The 19154-nt window shown below is 38.2% G+C and overlaps 1 protein-coding gene across 1 annotated transcript; it reads right to left on the reverse strand.

Moving 5' to 3' along the window:
* Window positions 1-10971: 10971 nt before the first annotated feature.
* On the reverse strand, window positions 10972-18895 carry LOC103052244 (vomeronasal type-2 receptor 26-like). The gene is made up of 6 exons (XM_015890527.2): window positions 18693-18895; window positions 17421-17712; window positions 15962-16825; window positions 14347-14574; window positions 13326-13452; window positions 10972-11873 (listed from the first exon to the last, which is right to left on the reverse strand). The coding sequence occupies exons 1-6, from the start codon at window positions 18893-18895 to the stop codon at window positions 10972-10974; spliced, it is 2616 nt and encodes an 871-aa protein (XP_015746013.2).
* Between the last annotated feature and the right edge of the window lie 259 nt (window positions 18896-19154).

Genomic DNA, 19154 nt, shown 5'->3' on the forward strand with positions numbered 1-19154 from the left:
ATACTTTATTTTCATCACTAATAACTTAATCAATAATAAAATAATAGTTAATTAAAATAATTAATTAAATTAATTAAATAATAGAAACCATTTGGGATTTCTAGGGATCCATCTCAAGGGCCTACCTGTGGAATTGTCAGGCCTAGCCCAAGGAACTCCTGGAGACCGTGTAGGTTCAATCAGCAAGGTTTATTAGCTAGCGCTTATTTACAGAATCTTTTCAGACTGACCAGTAGTTCCCAGGCACAACTCTCTACTATCTTCTGGAATGTTTAGGGATGTGCCAGCTTTCTCCGCTTATCTCTAGAGCGTTGCTCTGGAGACGAGAGCATCGTTTTCACCCCCCTTCCTCCATTCCAGTCCATCACAGGAATCTTGTAGTTGGTAAGAATGGTGGCCATGATGGATGAGGCTTCTGTCAAACATCCTCCAATGGCAGCAATAAACTTTTTCTTTGAATCACAGGTATAGTTGGGAACAAACCTCTGGTGTGTACAAAGTAGGCTCAGGATCGCCTTATAGGTTACACTTGCAAAGAAGTAGTGGTTCACAATATGGAAACCCAAGGTGATGTTCAATAAGAGTTTGGGATCCTTGTTGATCTGTTTGATGGCAAACACTAAAGCAAGGATTTGCTGATACTCCTTTGGCTCAGAACTGCAATAAAAACTACCAATGTAATCAAATAACGTACAAAGTGCCTTTATATATATATATATCTTTTTATAGGGTACTCAACGCTATAAAGCAATAGGCCAATGAAGTTCAAAGGAGACCAAAGGACCAGCCCTACCATTCCTTAAGAGGCAGCCACCTCAGGCTGCAGATGCTGAAAGCCAGCAGAAGGGGTAGAGGAGACCCTGAAACACACAATGTCCTCCACTCTTCAAATAGCCTTAGGTTTGCTACCTCTTGTCCCATTGCTAATGTTCAAGAAAAAGCTGAATGACACTTCAGAGGGGTGTCTAAAGGGATTGAGAGAAAGCAATGTTTGTTCCTGCTTTGGGGTAACAAAATAATGCGGACCAGTCCAAAGAGGAGGAAAGGTGGCTGTTTTCAATCTCCTGGAATAATTTACCTTTGGAAATAAACAGATTATGGTCCAAGACCGACATATCAATTAATTAATTTAAACAGTATTAAATTCCCCTTAAAGAGACAGGCAGTATGCAAACTGTAAAACAGTGTAAAACAGTTGATTCTGTTTCCAAAGCTTGCTCTTCTTACATAATATGTAGCCTTATTATACAATCATCTTTCCCTGTCTTAGAGAATATTAAGTATTTGACAGTAATTTACTTCCCACATTGTGTTAAGATGTTGTATTCTTTAGCTATGATTTTCTCAGAGTTGTATAATGGGAAGATTGACAAATTGTCCTAAACTATTACAAATGGTTAATGAATCACAAAGTCTGCATTCAGAAAATATCTAAGTGAAAATCAGAGGAATCATATATGGATTTAGTGCAGTGTGTGAAGCCACATGGAGTTTTCTACTCACTAGCCCTACTTAAAAGAGAGCAAATTAATTAATGGAAAATTCCCATTGACATTGGGGTTATGAAATTTTTTAAAGAGTTATCACTTTTTAATCCTGTTGCTTGAGTTTTTTTCCTCAATTACTTTGCACTTAGTATTCTAAAAAAAAAAAAAAAGAATTTCTTACACCACTTCATTGATCACCATCCGAGAAGGCTCTTCTATGAAAGAAGGGCTGTTGTGAAAGAAGTAGGCTTGAGTGGCAATTGCCCCAATGATAACATCTCCTGGCTGAGCAAATTGATGGGGAATAGGAAGTGGGTCATCGGGTATGGATCAATCAATGGCATCTGTCTAGCATATAATACAGAATAGGAACACAAGTAACAATATTGCTATCATCCCCATCCTATTTTGGAAAATTTTCATCCAAAGGCAGATCCTTCTCCGGTTTCTATCCCCACAGCATAAAAGCGACTGGTTCCATTTTCTTTCTCCTTTACATGTATGGCTTTCAAGACTTTTTTCACAGCAACGGATTACTTCCAGGATAAAAATATTACCATTTTTATTGTCCCATGTCTCTTTTTATTTGCCAGATTTCAGTCTCAATGGGCACATATGTGGATTTGGCTGTATTTTTACTGAGACGGTAAATTTTAATCCTGCCTTAGACACAAAGCCAGCTGGGCCAGTCACTCTCTCTCAGCCTATGAAGAAGGCAATGGCAAACCACTTCTGAAAACCCTTGCCAAAAAAACCTACAGAAAATTCTCCAGGCAGTCTCCAGGAGTCAAAAACAGACTAGGAAAAAAAAAAAAAGATTAGCTGCTTTGAGATGCTTGCTTCTTTGTTTGAAGGATAAAAAAGAAATAATTTTTCCCATCATCATTAAATAAATTAATAAAACTCTGCCCTGTTGACCTGGTTTTACAGTTAATAAAGCTTCTATTTGTTCTCTCACTGTGGCAAAGAGAAAGTCCATTGTCTAAAGCAATCTAAGCTTAAAGCACACACACATACATAGTTTGTCCCTCACAAAGTATATTTTCCCATTTATTATAATTAGAATAAGAAAGATAAGGAGAATAGGGAGGAGAAAAAAATACATCCAGAGACCATAAGAGAATAAACTACAGATAAGGCATCCTGAAATGTAATGTGAGGGTCAGAATGAGAAGGCTTCACATGACAGGTCTGTATAAATAGTTCAGTAATTAATATTTTAAACATATTCTTATCATTAGACTATTTATAAGAATCTAAAGAGTTTCTATGAGGCCTTGTGTGTATTTTCCAGCAATGTAATCAGCAATGATAAAACAGAACCTATAATTTGGACAATGGTTGGGAAAAAGCTCAAGTCATCCTCCAATGTCTCCTGAGAAAATGGTTGGAGGTATGTATTTAATGACTGTGATTTGCTTTGACTCTTTTCACATAAAAGTAGCATGAATCCTTTCTGTAAATTTCAGACAAAGTATTCAATTCAGCCTTAGCCTCAAAATATCTAAATAGTATACATCAAATACAAAAACAATAATGAGATAAACAATGAACATTTATTTTAAAAGAACACTTTTGCCCCACTAACTTGTCCAGGGTGTATGTGGGGGGGGGGGGGAGTTTAGTTTCCAGTCAATCTTATAGCCCTGTAATTCCCTGCTGTTCTCCCATCTAAAAACTAATCCCAGGAAAGTCAAAAAAGTCAATCTGGGAGCTGTAATCAAAGCTCTGCTCCTTTCTCTATCTTTCTCTTTCTACACTCTGGATTAGATCTGGAATATTTACACAGGTTTGGAGGGTTAATAACTTGTGACAAAGGAGTATTTGGACAGAATGGATAAGAAAGGAAGAAATTATAATCTTCCTATTAGACATTTGAGATTAATTCAGTCACCATTGACTAGACAGAATATCTTCAAAAGATTGAAATCAGAGTGTGGGTTGGTTTTTTTAAGTGATCAATTTCAATGCCTTCTCTGGTAAGAGAAAAAAACAATAAAGTCTTGTTTAAAACACGGGAAGCCTTAACTGGACTTTTTGCTGAAAGAAGAAAAGACTGAACTTTATGAATTGGAGGAATAAAAAGGGTTAAAAACTTAGGGGAAAGAGTAAGATGGCAATTGCTCAATAGAAAGAAGGGCAGAAGTTATACTTCTCTTTTCTTTCTTCACTTCTTTTCTTTTTTCTTCTTTTTCTTTTAAATTTTAAAACATTTATTGTATTAAAAATCCTAATCAAATATATTTTTAAAAAGTATCAATGCCTTCTCAAGACCATCGACTTTCTTTTTTGATGGAGACAAAATGGGCACCACATTGTTGTTTAGTCGTTAAGTCGTGTCCGACTCTTCGTGACCCCATGAACCATATTGCGCCAGGCCTTCCTGTCCTTCACTGCCTCCCTGAGTTTGCTCAGTTTCATGCTCATTGCTTCAGTGATGCTATCTAACCATCTCATCCTCTGCCGTCCTCTTCTCCTTTTGCCTTCAATCTTTCCCAGCATCAGGGTCTTCTCCAAAGAGATCTCTCTTCGCATTAGGTAACCAAAATATCTGAGCTTGAGCTTCATTATCGATCCTTCCAATGAGCAATCAGGGTTGATTTCCTTTAAGATTGACTGGTTTGACCTCCTAGCAGTCCAGGGGACTCTCAAGAGTCTTCTCCAGCACCACAGTTCAAAGGCATCAATTCTTCGGCGCTCGGCCTTCTTTATGGTCCAGCTCTCACAGCCATACATTACTACTGGAAAAACCATAGCTTTGACTATGCGGATCTTTGTCGGCAAGGTGACGTCTCTGCTTTTTAATATGCTATCTAGGCTTGCCATAGCTTTCCTCCCAAGGAGCAAGCGTCTTTTAATTTCATGGCTGCAGTCTCCGTCTGCGGTGATCTTGGAGCCCAAATAAATGAAGTCTGTTACTGCTTCCATTTCTACCCCTTCTATTTGCCAGGAATTGATGGGTCCAGATGCCATGATCTTAGTTTTTTTAATGTTGAGTTTCAAGCCAGCTTTTGCACTCTCCTCTTTCACCCTCATCAAGAGGCTCTTTAGTTCTTCTTCACTTTCTGCCATTAGGGTGGTATCGTCCGCATATCTGAGGTTGTTGATGATTCTCCCTGCAATCTTAATTCCGGCTTGTGATTCTTCCAGCCTGGCATTTCTCATGATGTACTCTGCATATAGGTTAAATAAGCAGGGTGACAGTATACAGCCTTGTCGTACACCTTTCCCTATTTTGAACCAATCGGTTGTTCCGTGACCGGTTCTAACTGTTGCTTCTTGGCCCGCATACAGATTTCTCAGGAGACAGGTAAGGTGGTCTGGTACTCCCATCTCTTTAAGAATTTGCCACAGTTTGTTGTGATCCACACAATCAAAGGCTTTTGCATAGTCAATGAAGCAGAAGTAGATATTTTTCTGGAACTCTCGTGCTTTCTCCATGATCCAGCGAATGTTGGCGATTTGATCTCTAGTTCCTCTGCCTTTTCGAAACCCAGCTTGTACATCCGGTAGTTCTCGGTTCATGTATTGCTGAAGCCTAGCTTGTAGGATTTTGAGCATAACCTTGCTAGCATGTGAAATGAGTGCAATTGTGCGATAGTTTGAGCATTCTTTGGCGTTGCCCTTCTTTGGAATTGGAACATAAACTGACCTTTTCCAATCCCGTGGCCACTGTTGCGTTTTCCAAACTTGCTGGCATATTGAGTGCAGCACTTTAACACCATCATCTTTTAGTATTTTAAATAACTCAGCTGGAATACTGTCATCTCCACTAGCTTTGTTGTTAGCAATGCTTCCTAAGGCCCACTTGACTTCACTCTCTAGGATGTCTGGCTCAAGGTCAGTGATCACACCAGCGTGGACATCAGGGACATTAAGATCTTTCTTGTATAGTTCTTCTGTGTATTCTTGCCACCTCTTCTTAATCTCTTCTGCTTCTGTTAGGTCCCTGCCTTTTTGTCCTTTATCATACCCATCTTTGCACTAAACGTTCCTTTCATATCTCCAATTTTCTTGTAGAGATCTCTAGTCTTCCCCATTCTATTGTTTTCCTCAATTTCTTTGCATTGTTCATTTAAGAAGGCCTTCTTATCTCTCCTTGCTATTCTCTGGAAATCTGCATTCAGTTGCTTATATCTTTCCCTTTCACCCTTGCTTTTCGCATTCCTTCTTTCCACAGCTATTTGTAAAGCCTCATCAGACAGCCATTTTGCTTTCTTGCATTTCTTTTTCTTTGGGATGGTTTTAGTTGCTGCCTCCTGTACAATGTTACGGACCTCCGTCCATAGTTCTTCAGGCACTCTGTTTACCAAATCTAATCCTCTAAATCTATTCATCACCTTCACTGTGTACTCACAAGGAATATGATCTAAGTCATACCTGAGTGGTCTAGTGGTTTTCCCTACATTCTTCAATTTAAGCCTAAATTTTGCAGTAAGAAGCTCATGATCTGAGCCACAGTCAGCTCCTGGTCTTGTTTTTGCTGTCTGTATAGAGCTTCTCCATCTTTGGCTGCAAAGTATATAATCAATCTGGTTTCGGTATTGACCATCTGGTGATGTCCATGTGTAGAGTCGTCTCTTGTGTTGTTGGAAAAGAGTGTTTGCTATGACTAGCTTGTTCTCTTGACAGAACTCTATTAACCTTTGCCCTGCTTCATTTTGTACTCCAAGGCCAAACTTGCCTGTTATTCCGATTACTCCTTGACTTCCTACTTTAGCATTCCAATCCCCTATGATGAAAAGGACATCTTTTTGGTGCTAGTTCTAGAAGGTGTTGTAGGTCCTCATAGAAGCAGTCAACTTCAGCTTCTTCAGCATCAGTGGTTGGGGCATAGACTTGGATGACTGTGATATTGAATGGTTTGCCTTGGATACGCACTGAGATCATTCTGTCGTTTTTGAGGTTGTACCCCATTACTGCCTTTCCCACTCTCTTATTGACTATGAGTGCAACTCCATTTCTTCTAAGGGTTTCTTGCCCACAGTAGTAGATATAATGGTCACCCGAATTAAATTCACCCATTCCCGTCCATTTCAGTTCGCTGATTCCCAAGATGTCGATGTTCAATCTTGTCATCTCATGTTTGACCACATCCAGCTTGCCTTGGTTCATAGATCTTACATTCCAGGTACCTATACAATATTGTTCTTTACAGCATCGGACCTTCTTTTCGCTTCCAGATACATCCACAGCTGAACGTCCTTTCGGCTTTGGCCCAGCCGCTTCACTCTTTCTGGAGCTACTTGGAATTGCCCTCCGCTCTTCCCCAGTAGCATATTGGACACCTTCCGACCTGAGGGGCTCATCTTCCGGTGTCATATCTTTTAGCCTTTAACTTCCTTCAATCTTTTTCTGTGTGCATAGCACTAGTTTTCAGTCTTCATTCAACTCCAGAAAACATCAGAAACTGCTATTAGTGTGTCATATGCTCATTCCCCTACCAGGGTGCTTCCTCTGTTCTTTGCTGTTCATTGAACGCTTTTACGTTGTGACCTGTTCTTTAGGAAGAACAACTTTTACCATTGTTGTCCTCGGGGGGAGTTACTTCAGCAGTGGCAAAAACCATACTTGTGGCTTTTGCTTTCAACAGGAAATGGTGGTAGAAGAAAGAGATGAAAGTTGTGTTATTTAGATGAAATCTGATTCAAGCCAGCATTTTGGATAGCACTCATTCTGTTGCCTATTCTGCAGAACAGAATGTATTGGGCACATCATTTTATAAACTTGTTCTCCCCTATCTCCATATAAAGATCATGTTTGGGGCTACAGCCAGATTGGACTGGTTTGCAGCTGTTTCTAAGAAGAAATGTGTGCACAGCGGTGTCTGGCAACACAGTCTCAAATAACCATATGTTTGTATCTTCTCTTTCTTTGTTTTACCCTGATTGTTTTCATTTTTTTGATTTTATGTTTGTAGCTTGTTTTTTTATGGCATGTATTCTATACAAATAAAATTGGCCACTATGTTAAAGTGTAGTAGTAGTTTCAAGGACAGTGATGAGGGCATCTTTCCAAAAAAGCACGAAGCTTGCCAGGTAGCTAGGTCAAGTCTCCTGCAATCCCAAAAACACAAATCTGGAGTCATCAGGAAACAAGACTTTGGCACTACAGAAAAGCAAGTGGAAAAGTTAAATATTAATGGTTGGGGTTCTTTTTTTGTTGTTGTTTTTTGTGTGTGATAATGTTGTCAGAATTCCTATTTTTAAATTGAAGTAGAACCTTTCATATATTTTTATAATGTTTCAGTCAACATCTCTATGGACTCTTTACTTGACACTTTGGAAGCTGTTGTGCTGGACTTTCCTCATAATTTATTTATTAAATAAATAAATAATATACTCTAAAAGCGATAAAGGAAGGATTATTCAAAAATATATCATTAGATACCCTTGAAGGTATCCAGTTGATACTGGCAGAATTGAAGATCTCAAGGTTCTATCATTTACCCCTGGTTTTATCATGTGTTCAAGGCCTTCTGGAAAAGAATCAAGTCTAATTCCTGGAGAATGATATTACACAGGAAGAGAGCCACCATGGAGAAAGCTCTTTTTCTTGGTCCAGTAGATGTATCTCCCTTATTGAAGGGACCTGTTACATACTCTGCCTCCCCGTGGTAGAGGTAACTGAGAGAAGCTGGTCCTTCAAGTAACTTGGCCCCATACCGTGTAGGGCTATAAAGGTGCTAACCAGGATCTTGAATTAGATCCAGAAGCAATTGGCAACCAATGAAGCCTGCAAAAGTGTCAACCCATGCACAAATCTAGGCTCGTGCAAAACCATGTGACCACCACGTTTTGAACCATCTGAACCTTCTGGATACTCCTCAAGGGCAGCCCCATGTACAATGTGTTACAGTAGTCCACACGGGACGTGATTAGTACCTGCATGACTGTGAGGACGGTATGTTGGTCCAATTCATTATCCAATTCTCTTTCCAACTTTGTGTCCTGAACCTCTGGCTTACTCTACTCTATCATTAATTTGCTTTACCTCTCCAGATATTTGTCTTATATAATTTTCCATCTTTTTAACATCTTCTCTCATCTCTTCTCTTAGCTTTACAAATCTTTCATCCATTCTTTTTTCAAAAGCATCCAATGTATTTCACATTTGTTGAAAACATTTCTGAAGTATGTCTTATGAAATCATTTTTTTCTGTAGGTTGTCCTAGTGAGCCTCTTCTGCCATCTCTTACCATTTTTCTAGTACTCATTTTTAATCCCAAAGCAAAAAAAAAAAAAAATCTCAAACCAGCAAAATAAAAAGACATTGCCTTTTTTTACTTGTTATCTTTTTGTTTGAAACACTTTCACTTTAGTAGCACTCAATAATTTTCACCACAACATATATCATGTCTCCATCGCAACTAAAGGTCACATTCTGTGCCTTATCTTTTGTTATGCAGATTCCACCAATCACATAGGCTCTTGAAGGATAGCTAGTAACATTCCCACACTGGGCTAATCCTTTAGCTGGCTTAATAAAAAAAAATATACCAAAGGTCTTTCAGCAAAAGTAAAAATAATAAAACTAGAAATATAAAAATATGGAAGAAAAAAAGACTGTCCCCTTGTCTGTTTTAAAAACCCTCTTATATCTTGTCTTAATTAAGCTTTTTGCAAATAGCTCTTGAATCTTTAAATCAAAGTCTCTCTTGTGTGTGTGTGTGAGGGGGGGTTAGGTAATCTCGAAAGAAGGTTTAACTCACTGCAAGGGATCTCATATTTGCTGCAGAAGAAATCTCTCTTCTTCTGTAATTAATTACTTTCAAGGTGATTAAGAAGTGGGAAGAAGCAAGGCTGAAATATCCATTTGACCCCACTGCATTTAGGAGTGCAGATTGAATTCCCGATGTCCCGGCAGTTCAACCCCCAAGCCGGCTCCAAAGGCTTTTCCGTATCTGCAGTTAACTCAGAAGGAACCACCAACTGGAGCACGTGTCCTTTATCTCTCAATCTTCCTTTGATCCAGGAAGATTGCACATGACAGAACTGATCTACCGGCCAGGGTTCTCAGCTGCAATGGCTCTCCGCACTTTGGAGACTGTCAGTCTGCCATTTTTCCCCACCAGAAGCTGCGTTTTTCACTTTTCATAATCTAATTCCTAGTTCTAGACTAAAAGACCCAGAGGGGTGAAATGTAGCTGTCCGTACTTCATTGTGACATATGAATCTGCTTGCTCTATTGTTCAACTTAAAAAAAAAAATGAATGAGAAACGAATGTGCTACATAGCAAAACACAAGTCTTCAATATAAACCATATTTATAACAGTGCCTCTCGGTCCAGAGAGATAATCTTAGAAAATGAAAGGTTAAGGACCCTTGATCTAGTTTGCTTATTATACTCCCCTTTAAAAAAAAAAATTTTAAAAATCCCAGTAGACCTTTCAACAGGGTATGATGATGAGCAGTTTGTTTAAACTATGTTTTTGGGAAACCAGTTTTCAGGTACACATTGCTTGAAACAAATGCAATCAATTCTAGCGTGTAATTGGTGCTTCCATTCCTACACAGCTACTCCTACAAAGAAGAAATAATCTTTCATCTAAGATTCCATTGTTGTACTTGAAAAGCTGACTTTTTTTGGCTGGAATATATTAGGAAAGACAATATGAAAAAATAAATATTTATTTATTAATCAAATTGTATAGCTGCCCAACTCACAAAAGGTAATTCTGGTTGCTGTAAATATGTAATATTTATGTAAACAAGGACCCCTGTAAGGGTCCTAGGAATCCCCAGGGTCCTAAGACTTTACTTGGAGAATCACTGATCTAGTCCATAATATCAAGTGCTACATTTGAATGGCTTCAATGATTAAATCCCAAGTTTCTAAGAATATCTGTACTTCCACTATAGAAACCCTGTTCTCTCAAAGATCATTTATTTTCAAACTTACTCATATTTTTACATCTTATGCCAAAGCCTTTACTGAATCCCCACTTATTGTTCTAATTCCAATTACCCTGGTAAGAGGAAAGTAATTCTCTCATCTATCTAAAACCTTACCAGGGACATTTATTTGGTTTATGGCACCAGTAATGAATCACCCAACAAAATAAAACCACAGCAAAATAAAAACGGAAATGAACTCTCAAATAAATATTTTACTTTAATTAGTAAAAAATTACTAAAAAATTACAAAATCTAACCGGGTTCATAGGGATACAAGTGATTATTTTAATTCATACTGACATTCACATAATAATTGAAGGTATATTGGGTGGCTGATTACATCCTTTGATGTTGAGAATGTCCCTTTCAAATGATTTTTTTTCCTTAATTGTCCCAGGCATTTTTTCTGTATTGGTGGAAACATGGAGTTCAGTCAAGGTCCCAGAGTTTTTCCCAGATTCCTTAAAGGAAGACTGAAATGCAATGAAATATGATCATATAGTACTAACTGTAAGAACCTTTAGGAAGTAGAATGATATAAAGATGATAAATGAATTGTGTATCATAGCAAAACACAAAAAGAGTGTTACTTTTCTTTCCTTATTAAATGTTCCTTCTTGTTCATCTCAGGCCTCAATAAAATGATATAGCATTTGGGGCAAAAGATACATGCCAGTAAGCCAGCGCTGGAGGATAAGATAGAGAAGATCTCCACAGCTACCATGGATTTTCCTTTAGTGCTCAGGTAGGTTGGAACAAAGGATAGCCAAACGCTACAAAAGACCAACATGCTGAAGGTGATAAACTTGGCCTCATTGAAACTGTTGGGCAGCTTCCTGGCTTGGAAAGCTATATTAAAGCTGAGACTAGCCAGGAAACCCATGTAACCCAGGACACAGTAAAGCATGATCACTGAGCCCTCGTTGCATTCCATTATCATTTCCCCCTCCAGTGAGTGCAGGTCTGTATCTGGGAAAGGAGGAGAGGTACTCAGCCACACTATGCAAATTCCCACCTGGATGAAGGAACCTGAAAGGACAATAGAATTGGCCAGTCCTTTCCCTACCCATTTCCTCATTCCAGAGCCTGGTTTGGTTGCCATGAAGGCCAGAATCACAGTCATAGTTTTTGCCAATACAGACGAAAGGGCCACTGAGAAGACAATACCAAAAGTCATTTGCCGGAGAAGGCAGGTCATCTTTTCAGGCCTTCCAATGAAGAGGAAGGAGCAGAGGAAGCAGAGGAGAAGGGAGAGAAGGAGGATACAAGTGAGACTCCGGTTGTTGGCTTTGACAATTGGAGTCTCTCGATGCATCCAAAAGATTCCAAGCACAAAGGTTGTAATCACAGAGAAAACAATAGCCAAGATTATAAAGAGGATTCCTAAAGGCTCTTCATAAGAGAGATAGATCAATACTTTGGGAATACATTGATTGTGGATCTTGTTGGAATACTGATCTTCTGGACATTTCATACAGGCATCCATATCTGGAAAGAGAAAAAAGGTCTTTTTAAATATATCAAAATTTGTAGCAATCTCTAGAACAACCATTGTTATCTGTTTAGTGAAGATAGAATAGGAATTCTCCTTTTTTAAAGAAAATAGATGTGGCAATCTCATCCTTTAAATTCAAAGCTGAGATATTCATTAGTGTGATAGGTTTCCAATGTTATGGATATATATATAAGGTCTTTTGAAGAGATTTGTTTACATTTTCTCTGCCTCCAAAATCAGTGAGAATTTTGTGAAGCTCATAGGAATGTAGTACAATTATAAAGTCAATCTATGCCTTTGAAAAATAGTAATTGTATATTCCATTAAAAACTACATTTTTGTTTTCTTTTGTTTTCTGTTCTTTTTGAGGGAGAATCAACAATAATGAATCCAATTTCTTGCATACAAGGTCTTATACATTCTGGTAGAAATGTATTTATAGACCTTGGGGGGAAGGAAAACAGAGGGTATTGACTGAAAATAAGAAGCAAAGGATAATCTCTAATTAGCTCAAGACATTTCTTTTACTTTTTCTCAAAGAATTACCATCCAAAATAATACTTTTCTCATCGTATCACCAAACTCTGGGCAAAATGTAGGTGTATCCCTAGGACCAACATAATATTAAATCAGAACAACAATGTAATTGATATTAGTGTTTTCTGTCCTGTTTGTACATTTCAAAAATGAGGCGTTTATTAAAAGATTCTTTATGTACCATCTCAGTTTGTACTAGCAGCATTTACTTATTCAGAGACATGGAATTTTTTACAAATAAATATTATATCGATAGATCAATTTGATATGCAAACTTAAAAAAATAGATTGGACGAATAATTGGAGAATCCTATTTTGTCTAAACAATAGAAAACAATCTTAACAACAGTATTAAAAAAATTAATGGATCAAAATGCATTTGTATTGAAAAAGAAAGATTAAGCCCTCTTGTTGTTGGAACTAAATATCTATTGCATGGGATCTGATAGCTGAACAATAGAAATAGATGACATATCCTTTACTTTTTGCCTAGATACTACTCCTTGGACATTGGAAGGATAAATGTATGGCCCAAATGGATCATTGCATTGAAAACCTAGACCTATCTATGAATTCTGTTAAAATCCATTTATATAGGGGTGATTGCAATACAACAGGGTCATCATAAACAACTCTTCTTTATCACTTTATTTACATATATACATGTATAAAAAGTGGATGGATGGATGGATGGATGGATGGATGGATGGATGGATGGATGGATGGACGGACGGATGGATGGATGGATGAATAGATAGATAGATAGATAGATAGATAGATAGATAGATAGATAGATAGATAGATGATACAGTAGTTGCTGTTGTTCATGTTGCACTTAAATAAATAAGGGCACTGGGGTGGATTATTGCTAGTCAGTTAGCGAAAGTACTCACATTTCTTTCTCCTACCTATTTTGTCAGAGATCTGCCCTTCTGGACATGGTGCACAATCATAGCAGCAAAACTTCTCCCCCTCCTTCTTCTTTCTGCTGTAGCCTGGACAGCAGTGGTCATTGCACACGGAGAGAGGCAGCACCTAGACAGAAACATGTACTAGAGAAACAGGCAATAAAACACCTGCATCAATTGAGCTTTCCCAAACAAGGAACCCAAACTGGGTTGAGGAAGCAGAAGATGTAAATGAGGAAAATGAAATTAATGGGAGGGAATTAAGATAGGCTTGTTTGGAGGCTCTAGCAGGACAAGGAATATGGTATACCCCTCACCAAAAATCAGAACACTCCTTATGTCTGGGATGTTCGTCCTCTCCCTCTGAGCATGCAGCTTCAGGAGGGATCCACATGGAGTGGTGGGAGAGGAAGGGGACACCTGCCTAGCCAGTCAGTTCAGCCAAATCAACCCTGGCAATCAATGGAGTGACAGGTATCACGTCTTCATAACATACCCTCATATCAGGGATGTATAACATTACTCAGGGATAGGTTGACTAATGTTAAATAACTAATCCTAGATGGGTTTCCCATGCAGCTCAAGATGGACACTCTTGAAATGCACATTATCTGTGCAATTAAGAATGGAAGTAATGCTTTTACAGGTTCTGACATGTATTTGAATTACTCCTAATGCGTTCTTTGTGTTATGTTGTTTCCAAAGATGGGTTTAAAGAAGATTCAAACTTTGCCCTCCAGGTTCTTCTGGTGGGGCCAAATGTTTCAATTCATAGCATGAATGTGGCACTAGCTACGTTGGCAATCCATATGTCCCAGGTACAATTGGAAGCGTTAAACCTGCCAAGGACAGGTTCTTTTTAATACTCAATTGCTTATATAGAGAATATAATACCTCATCACCTGAAAGACTCCAGAAATGCCAAAGTACCACATTCTTCCATTATTGCCATGTATTTCAAAATTGCTCTAAAGGATGCTTTGCCTTCGGCTTTAGTTAAGAATTTGAAGCTTCTTCTCACCTGGTTAAAGCTTCTATGCCATACAATTTGATTGTCATTAAGAGTTAATTCTCTGCCTGGTGGAGCCTGAGGTTCCAAGGTTCCAACCTTGACTCGAGCAAAGGAATTATTGGGGAAAGTGATCCAGTTAACAACATCAAAACCGGTCAATAATTCTCCGTTTTCATCAAAACTAATAGGGTCTCCCATACTGTTGTTAAATACGATGCTTTTCAAGAAAGAGTGAAACTATATTTTTTAAAAAATGAAAAAATAACAGCAAGGCTTTGAAGTCACAACAACTGCGTAAAACTATTTTAAAGTGGACTATCCTACATTGAAAAATACAAAAATAGGGTATCATAGATAATACATAGTTCAAAATCATATATCTCTCTCAGCTCATACAGATTGGATTCATAAATGAGCATTATTGCTATAGATTTAGAATATAGGTTTCACTCTACCACTCTTTAACATGTTAGTCCCTTTTCTCAAAATACTGAATGCAGGTATTATCTTCAAGAAGGAGATGTAATTCAGGTTTTGAACAAGGACCGCCTCAAAGCTCTTTTACAAAGAAGGGCCTTATCAGTTTATGAGTGAAAATGAACAGTCGTGTTGATCTTAATGCTTCTCCTTTGCAACCACTCCTTGTCCTTCATTAAGATGTGCAAAACCCAACCTATTCTTCCTTTTGTAAATGGAGAAAGACTCCACCCTCAGCTGCTACTCATCTGTCACTTGGAAAGCTGGAAAAGCTTAAAAGAAGAGATTAGAAACAACTGGGATACTTAAGGAAGGCAGTGCAGGCTATATCTACAAGCAAATCACGAGGTCTCTTTTGACTTAGTGAAGACAGTTGCATGAACATCATATGTACCAGCCAAAGGATTAACCTCCCAGCTTCTCTGCTTCAAGGTCAATCTCTACAAGCCATGTTGAGTAGATCATATACCAGTTATACTAAGTGTTGTGACAAATATCTGTTCCAAGAATTTTCAGGGGCATGAGGGAAATTGACTCACAAAGATTGGTCTAATTATGAGACCTGCAGCTTAAGGGCTGCATAGAATCTTAATGTACCCTACAATGGACACTCAGATAGTGTTGCTGAAATTTCAGGACAAAGTGACCAATATTGATTGGCATGGAAGAGGCATCTACAGTGGCTAACACATCTAGAACCATAGAAGACAAGGTTTTTCTTTTTCTGCTTTCTGGACCCCCAAAATAGCACCTAAATAAGGCCTTATATATTACTCCCTTCCATTTTCAGAACATAACTGCATCATCAGCTTTATTCTTTAGGACTTTTGGAAGCCAAAACAAATGAATATCAAAACTACAGCTCTTAACAAAATCAACAATGGCTGACTTTGGATTAAGATTGTGGACCCAGTCAATTCTCTAAAATAGAGGACCACTTCCTCCTACACCACAAAAAAAGTTCACCACAATTAAAATACTTGTTATATTCTTTGATTTTTTTTCTTTCAATTGGTTAAGCAAAGTTACTGCTAATTTTATTACAGTGTTATGTAGCATCATTCCTAGCAGCATTCTTGGGAGTCAGAGACACATTCACTCCCAACTGAATGCACAGGTTTTATGTAATAGAAATAGAATAAGGTACCTGCCATGGCTTTAAATAATGAATTCCCAATCTCTCTGCATCCATTAATCTTCTACCTCTGGATCTGGACTTGAGTAAGACATGCAAGGAATGTGCCATGATATAGATTGCATTGTAGATGTTGCAGCTATGACCACTCATGTTCATTTCAAAAAATGTACTAGGCAGACTCTCTAACTTCTCATCCCCAGTGCACAATAATTGGTTATCTTCATTTACACCAGAAATGTGTAATGGGCAGTCAAAGGCCTGCTCCCAGAAATTCTCAATGAAATTGTCTTCTTTTGCCCAGGATGGCCTTACAGTATGAACAAATTCTTGGAATCCAGGTGGTTCTTTTGAGCGAACTGCGAATGAAAGGGCACCGTGTAAACTCTGTATATCCCAAAGCCTCTGAACGGACAATGAGTCAAAATTCCAATGGGATGTAACAATCCACACTTTACCCAGAGTGGGTAATGAAGTAAAACTTGCTATAAAGATGATCACTCTCAAATTTTGCGTGGATGGAGGTGCTCCGTATACAAAGCATACACGGACTTTTTGATCCATGAAAAGTTGTCCATGAAAAGTTGCCCTTTCCTCTAAAAGGAAGTGGATATATTCATCCATATAAGTCCTCTTTGGTGTTCTAAGTATGAAAGCATAACAAACGTTGTTTTGGGAAAGCAATGGTACAATTTTCTGTAAAAACACGTCTCCATAGTCATCATCCACAGCCAAGAGCCCAATCCATGTCCATCCAAAATGCTGAAGTAATTGGATAACTCCAGTATATTGATGGACTTCATTTGGAACCATCTGGTACAAAAATGGAAATACATTTTTGCCACCATGTACTGGGGAAAATGTTCCATAAGCAAGCTGAAAGGAAATATAGCAAATATTTAGAACCATTAAGAGAGAATACTAAATGGTATCCCTCTTCCTCATAAGTAAGTGAGAATATGGGCATTCAGGTGTTGCTGGAAAATATTCAATGACCGCACTTCCCTGCAACATTATATCAGTTACCAAGGTTGACTGCATCTTTCTATGTTTAACTGGTTTCTATGTGTTCATTTTAACTGACTGGGAAAACACTTGGAACATTACACTAGATCCAAAGCCAGGCATTTGTGATCTGCAAATGGGTCTTCTTCTTTGACCACCTGAAGGGAGTCAAGCAGCAGGTGGAAGAAATAGAGCATTTTCTATAATAACCCAACCTGTTTTGAACTCAGTGATAACAGATGTTTGATAATCTTCAATACTTTTGGACTAAAAGAGTCCTCTCTTTTTAAATATGTAATTATCCCTTTAGTTTATTCATATTTATATTTATTGAATGCACTGTAATCTTTAGTCCTAGATTGTCCCATGTCAAAGTTTTAACTCTGAAAACTGGCTTAAAAGTCCTTTAAGAATGGAAGGATTTAAAGAAAATTTGGATTTCTAGGGATCCATCTCAAGGGCCTACCTGTGGAATCTTGTAGTTGGCAAGAACAGTGGCCATGATGGATGAGGCTTCTGTCAAACGTCCTCCAATGGCAGCAATAAGCTTTCTCTTTGAATCACAGGTAAAGTTGGGAACAAACCTCTGGTGTGTAGAAAGTAGGCTCAAGGTCGCCTTATAGGTTATCCTTGCCATGAAGTAGTTGTTCAAAATGTGGAAACCCAACGTGATGTTTGGTAAGAGTTTGGGATCCTTGTTGATCTCTTTGGCAGCAAACACCAAAGCAAGGATTTGCTGATAGTCCTTTAGTACAGAACTACAATAAAAACTACCAACTTAATTAAATAAGATAAAAAGTGCTTTTTTATACTCCTATCCTTTTTTACATCTAGAGTAGTCTAAGATATAAAGCAGAAGGCCATGAAGTTGAAAGGAGACCAAGGAACCAGCCTTACCATTCCCTGAGAGACTAGAACCTCCAGCTGAAGCTGCTGAAAGCCAGAAGGTGTGAAGGAGACCCCAAAATATGCAATGTCCTCCACCCTCCAAATAGCCTATGGTCTTCAAAAGGGTTGCTACCTCTTGTCCCCTTGCTAGTGTTCGAGAAAAAGCTGAATGCCAGTTCAGATGGGTGTTTGAAGGGACTGGGAGAAAGCAAAGCTTGTTCCTGCCTTGAGGTGACAAAATAATGCGGACCAGTCCAAAGAGAAGGAAAGGTGGCTTTTTTTAATCTCTTGAATAACTTATCTTTGGAAAGAAACAGATTACAGTCCAAGACTGACATATCAATTAATTAATTTAAACAATATTACATTACCCTCAAAGAAGCAGGCAGTGTGCTTTGATTCTGTTTCCAAAGGTTACTCTTCTTATCTAATATGTAGCCTTATTTTAGAATCATCTTTCCTTGCCTAATATAATATGATAGTAATTTACTTCCCACATTGTGTTAAGATGTTGTATGCTTTAGCTATGATCTTCTCAGAGTCCTATAATTGGTAGATTGACAAATGGTCCTAAACTATTACAAATGGTGTATGAATCACAAAGACTGCTTTCAGAAAACATTGAAGTGAAAATCAGAGGAATCATATATGGATTTAGTGCAGTGTGGGAAGCCACATGGAGTTTTCTACTCAGTAGCCCTACTTAAAAGGGAGAGCAAACTAATTAACAGAAAATTCCCAATGACACTGGGGTTATGAAAATTTTTAGACTTATCCTATTGCTTAACTATTTTCCCCCAATTGTTTTGCATTCAGGGGTCTAAAGAGAGAAAAAAATAGAATTTCTTACACTACTTCATTGATCACCATCCGAGAAGGCTCTTCTGTGAAGGAAGGGCTGTTGTGAAACAAGAAGGCTTGAGTGGCAATTGCCCCAATGATAACATCTCCTGGCTGAGCAAATTGATGGGGTATAGGAAGTGGGTCATCAGGTATCGAACAATTAATGGCATCTGTCTTGCCTATGATATAGAACAGGAACACAAGGAGCATCACTGGTATCACTCCCATCCTATTTCTGACAATTCCCATCCAGAGTAAGACGTTCCTATACAGAAAAATATCCTGTCTCCACAACATTAAACTGCAAGAAATCATTTTTGACTATCCTTACTGTATATATAGACTGTTGCCACAGTACTAGAATATGTACTCCAAACAGATTCCAATTTTTTAGCTGTTAGTTTTCATTCTGTTTGCATACATGTTTGGTTTGTCTCAGCTTTCAGCTGCTTTCAGTGTTTAATGTGCT

Source organism: Python bivittatus, unplaced genomic scaffold, assembly GCF_059951505.1.
Source record: "Python bivittatus isolate LINGU-HERP-01145 unplaced genomic scaffold, Pbiv_v1 ctg000440_np1212, whole genome shotgun sequence".
Lineage (NCBI taxonomy): Eukaryota > Metazoa > Chordata > Lepidosauria > Squamata > Pythonidae > Python > Python bivittatus.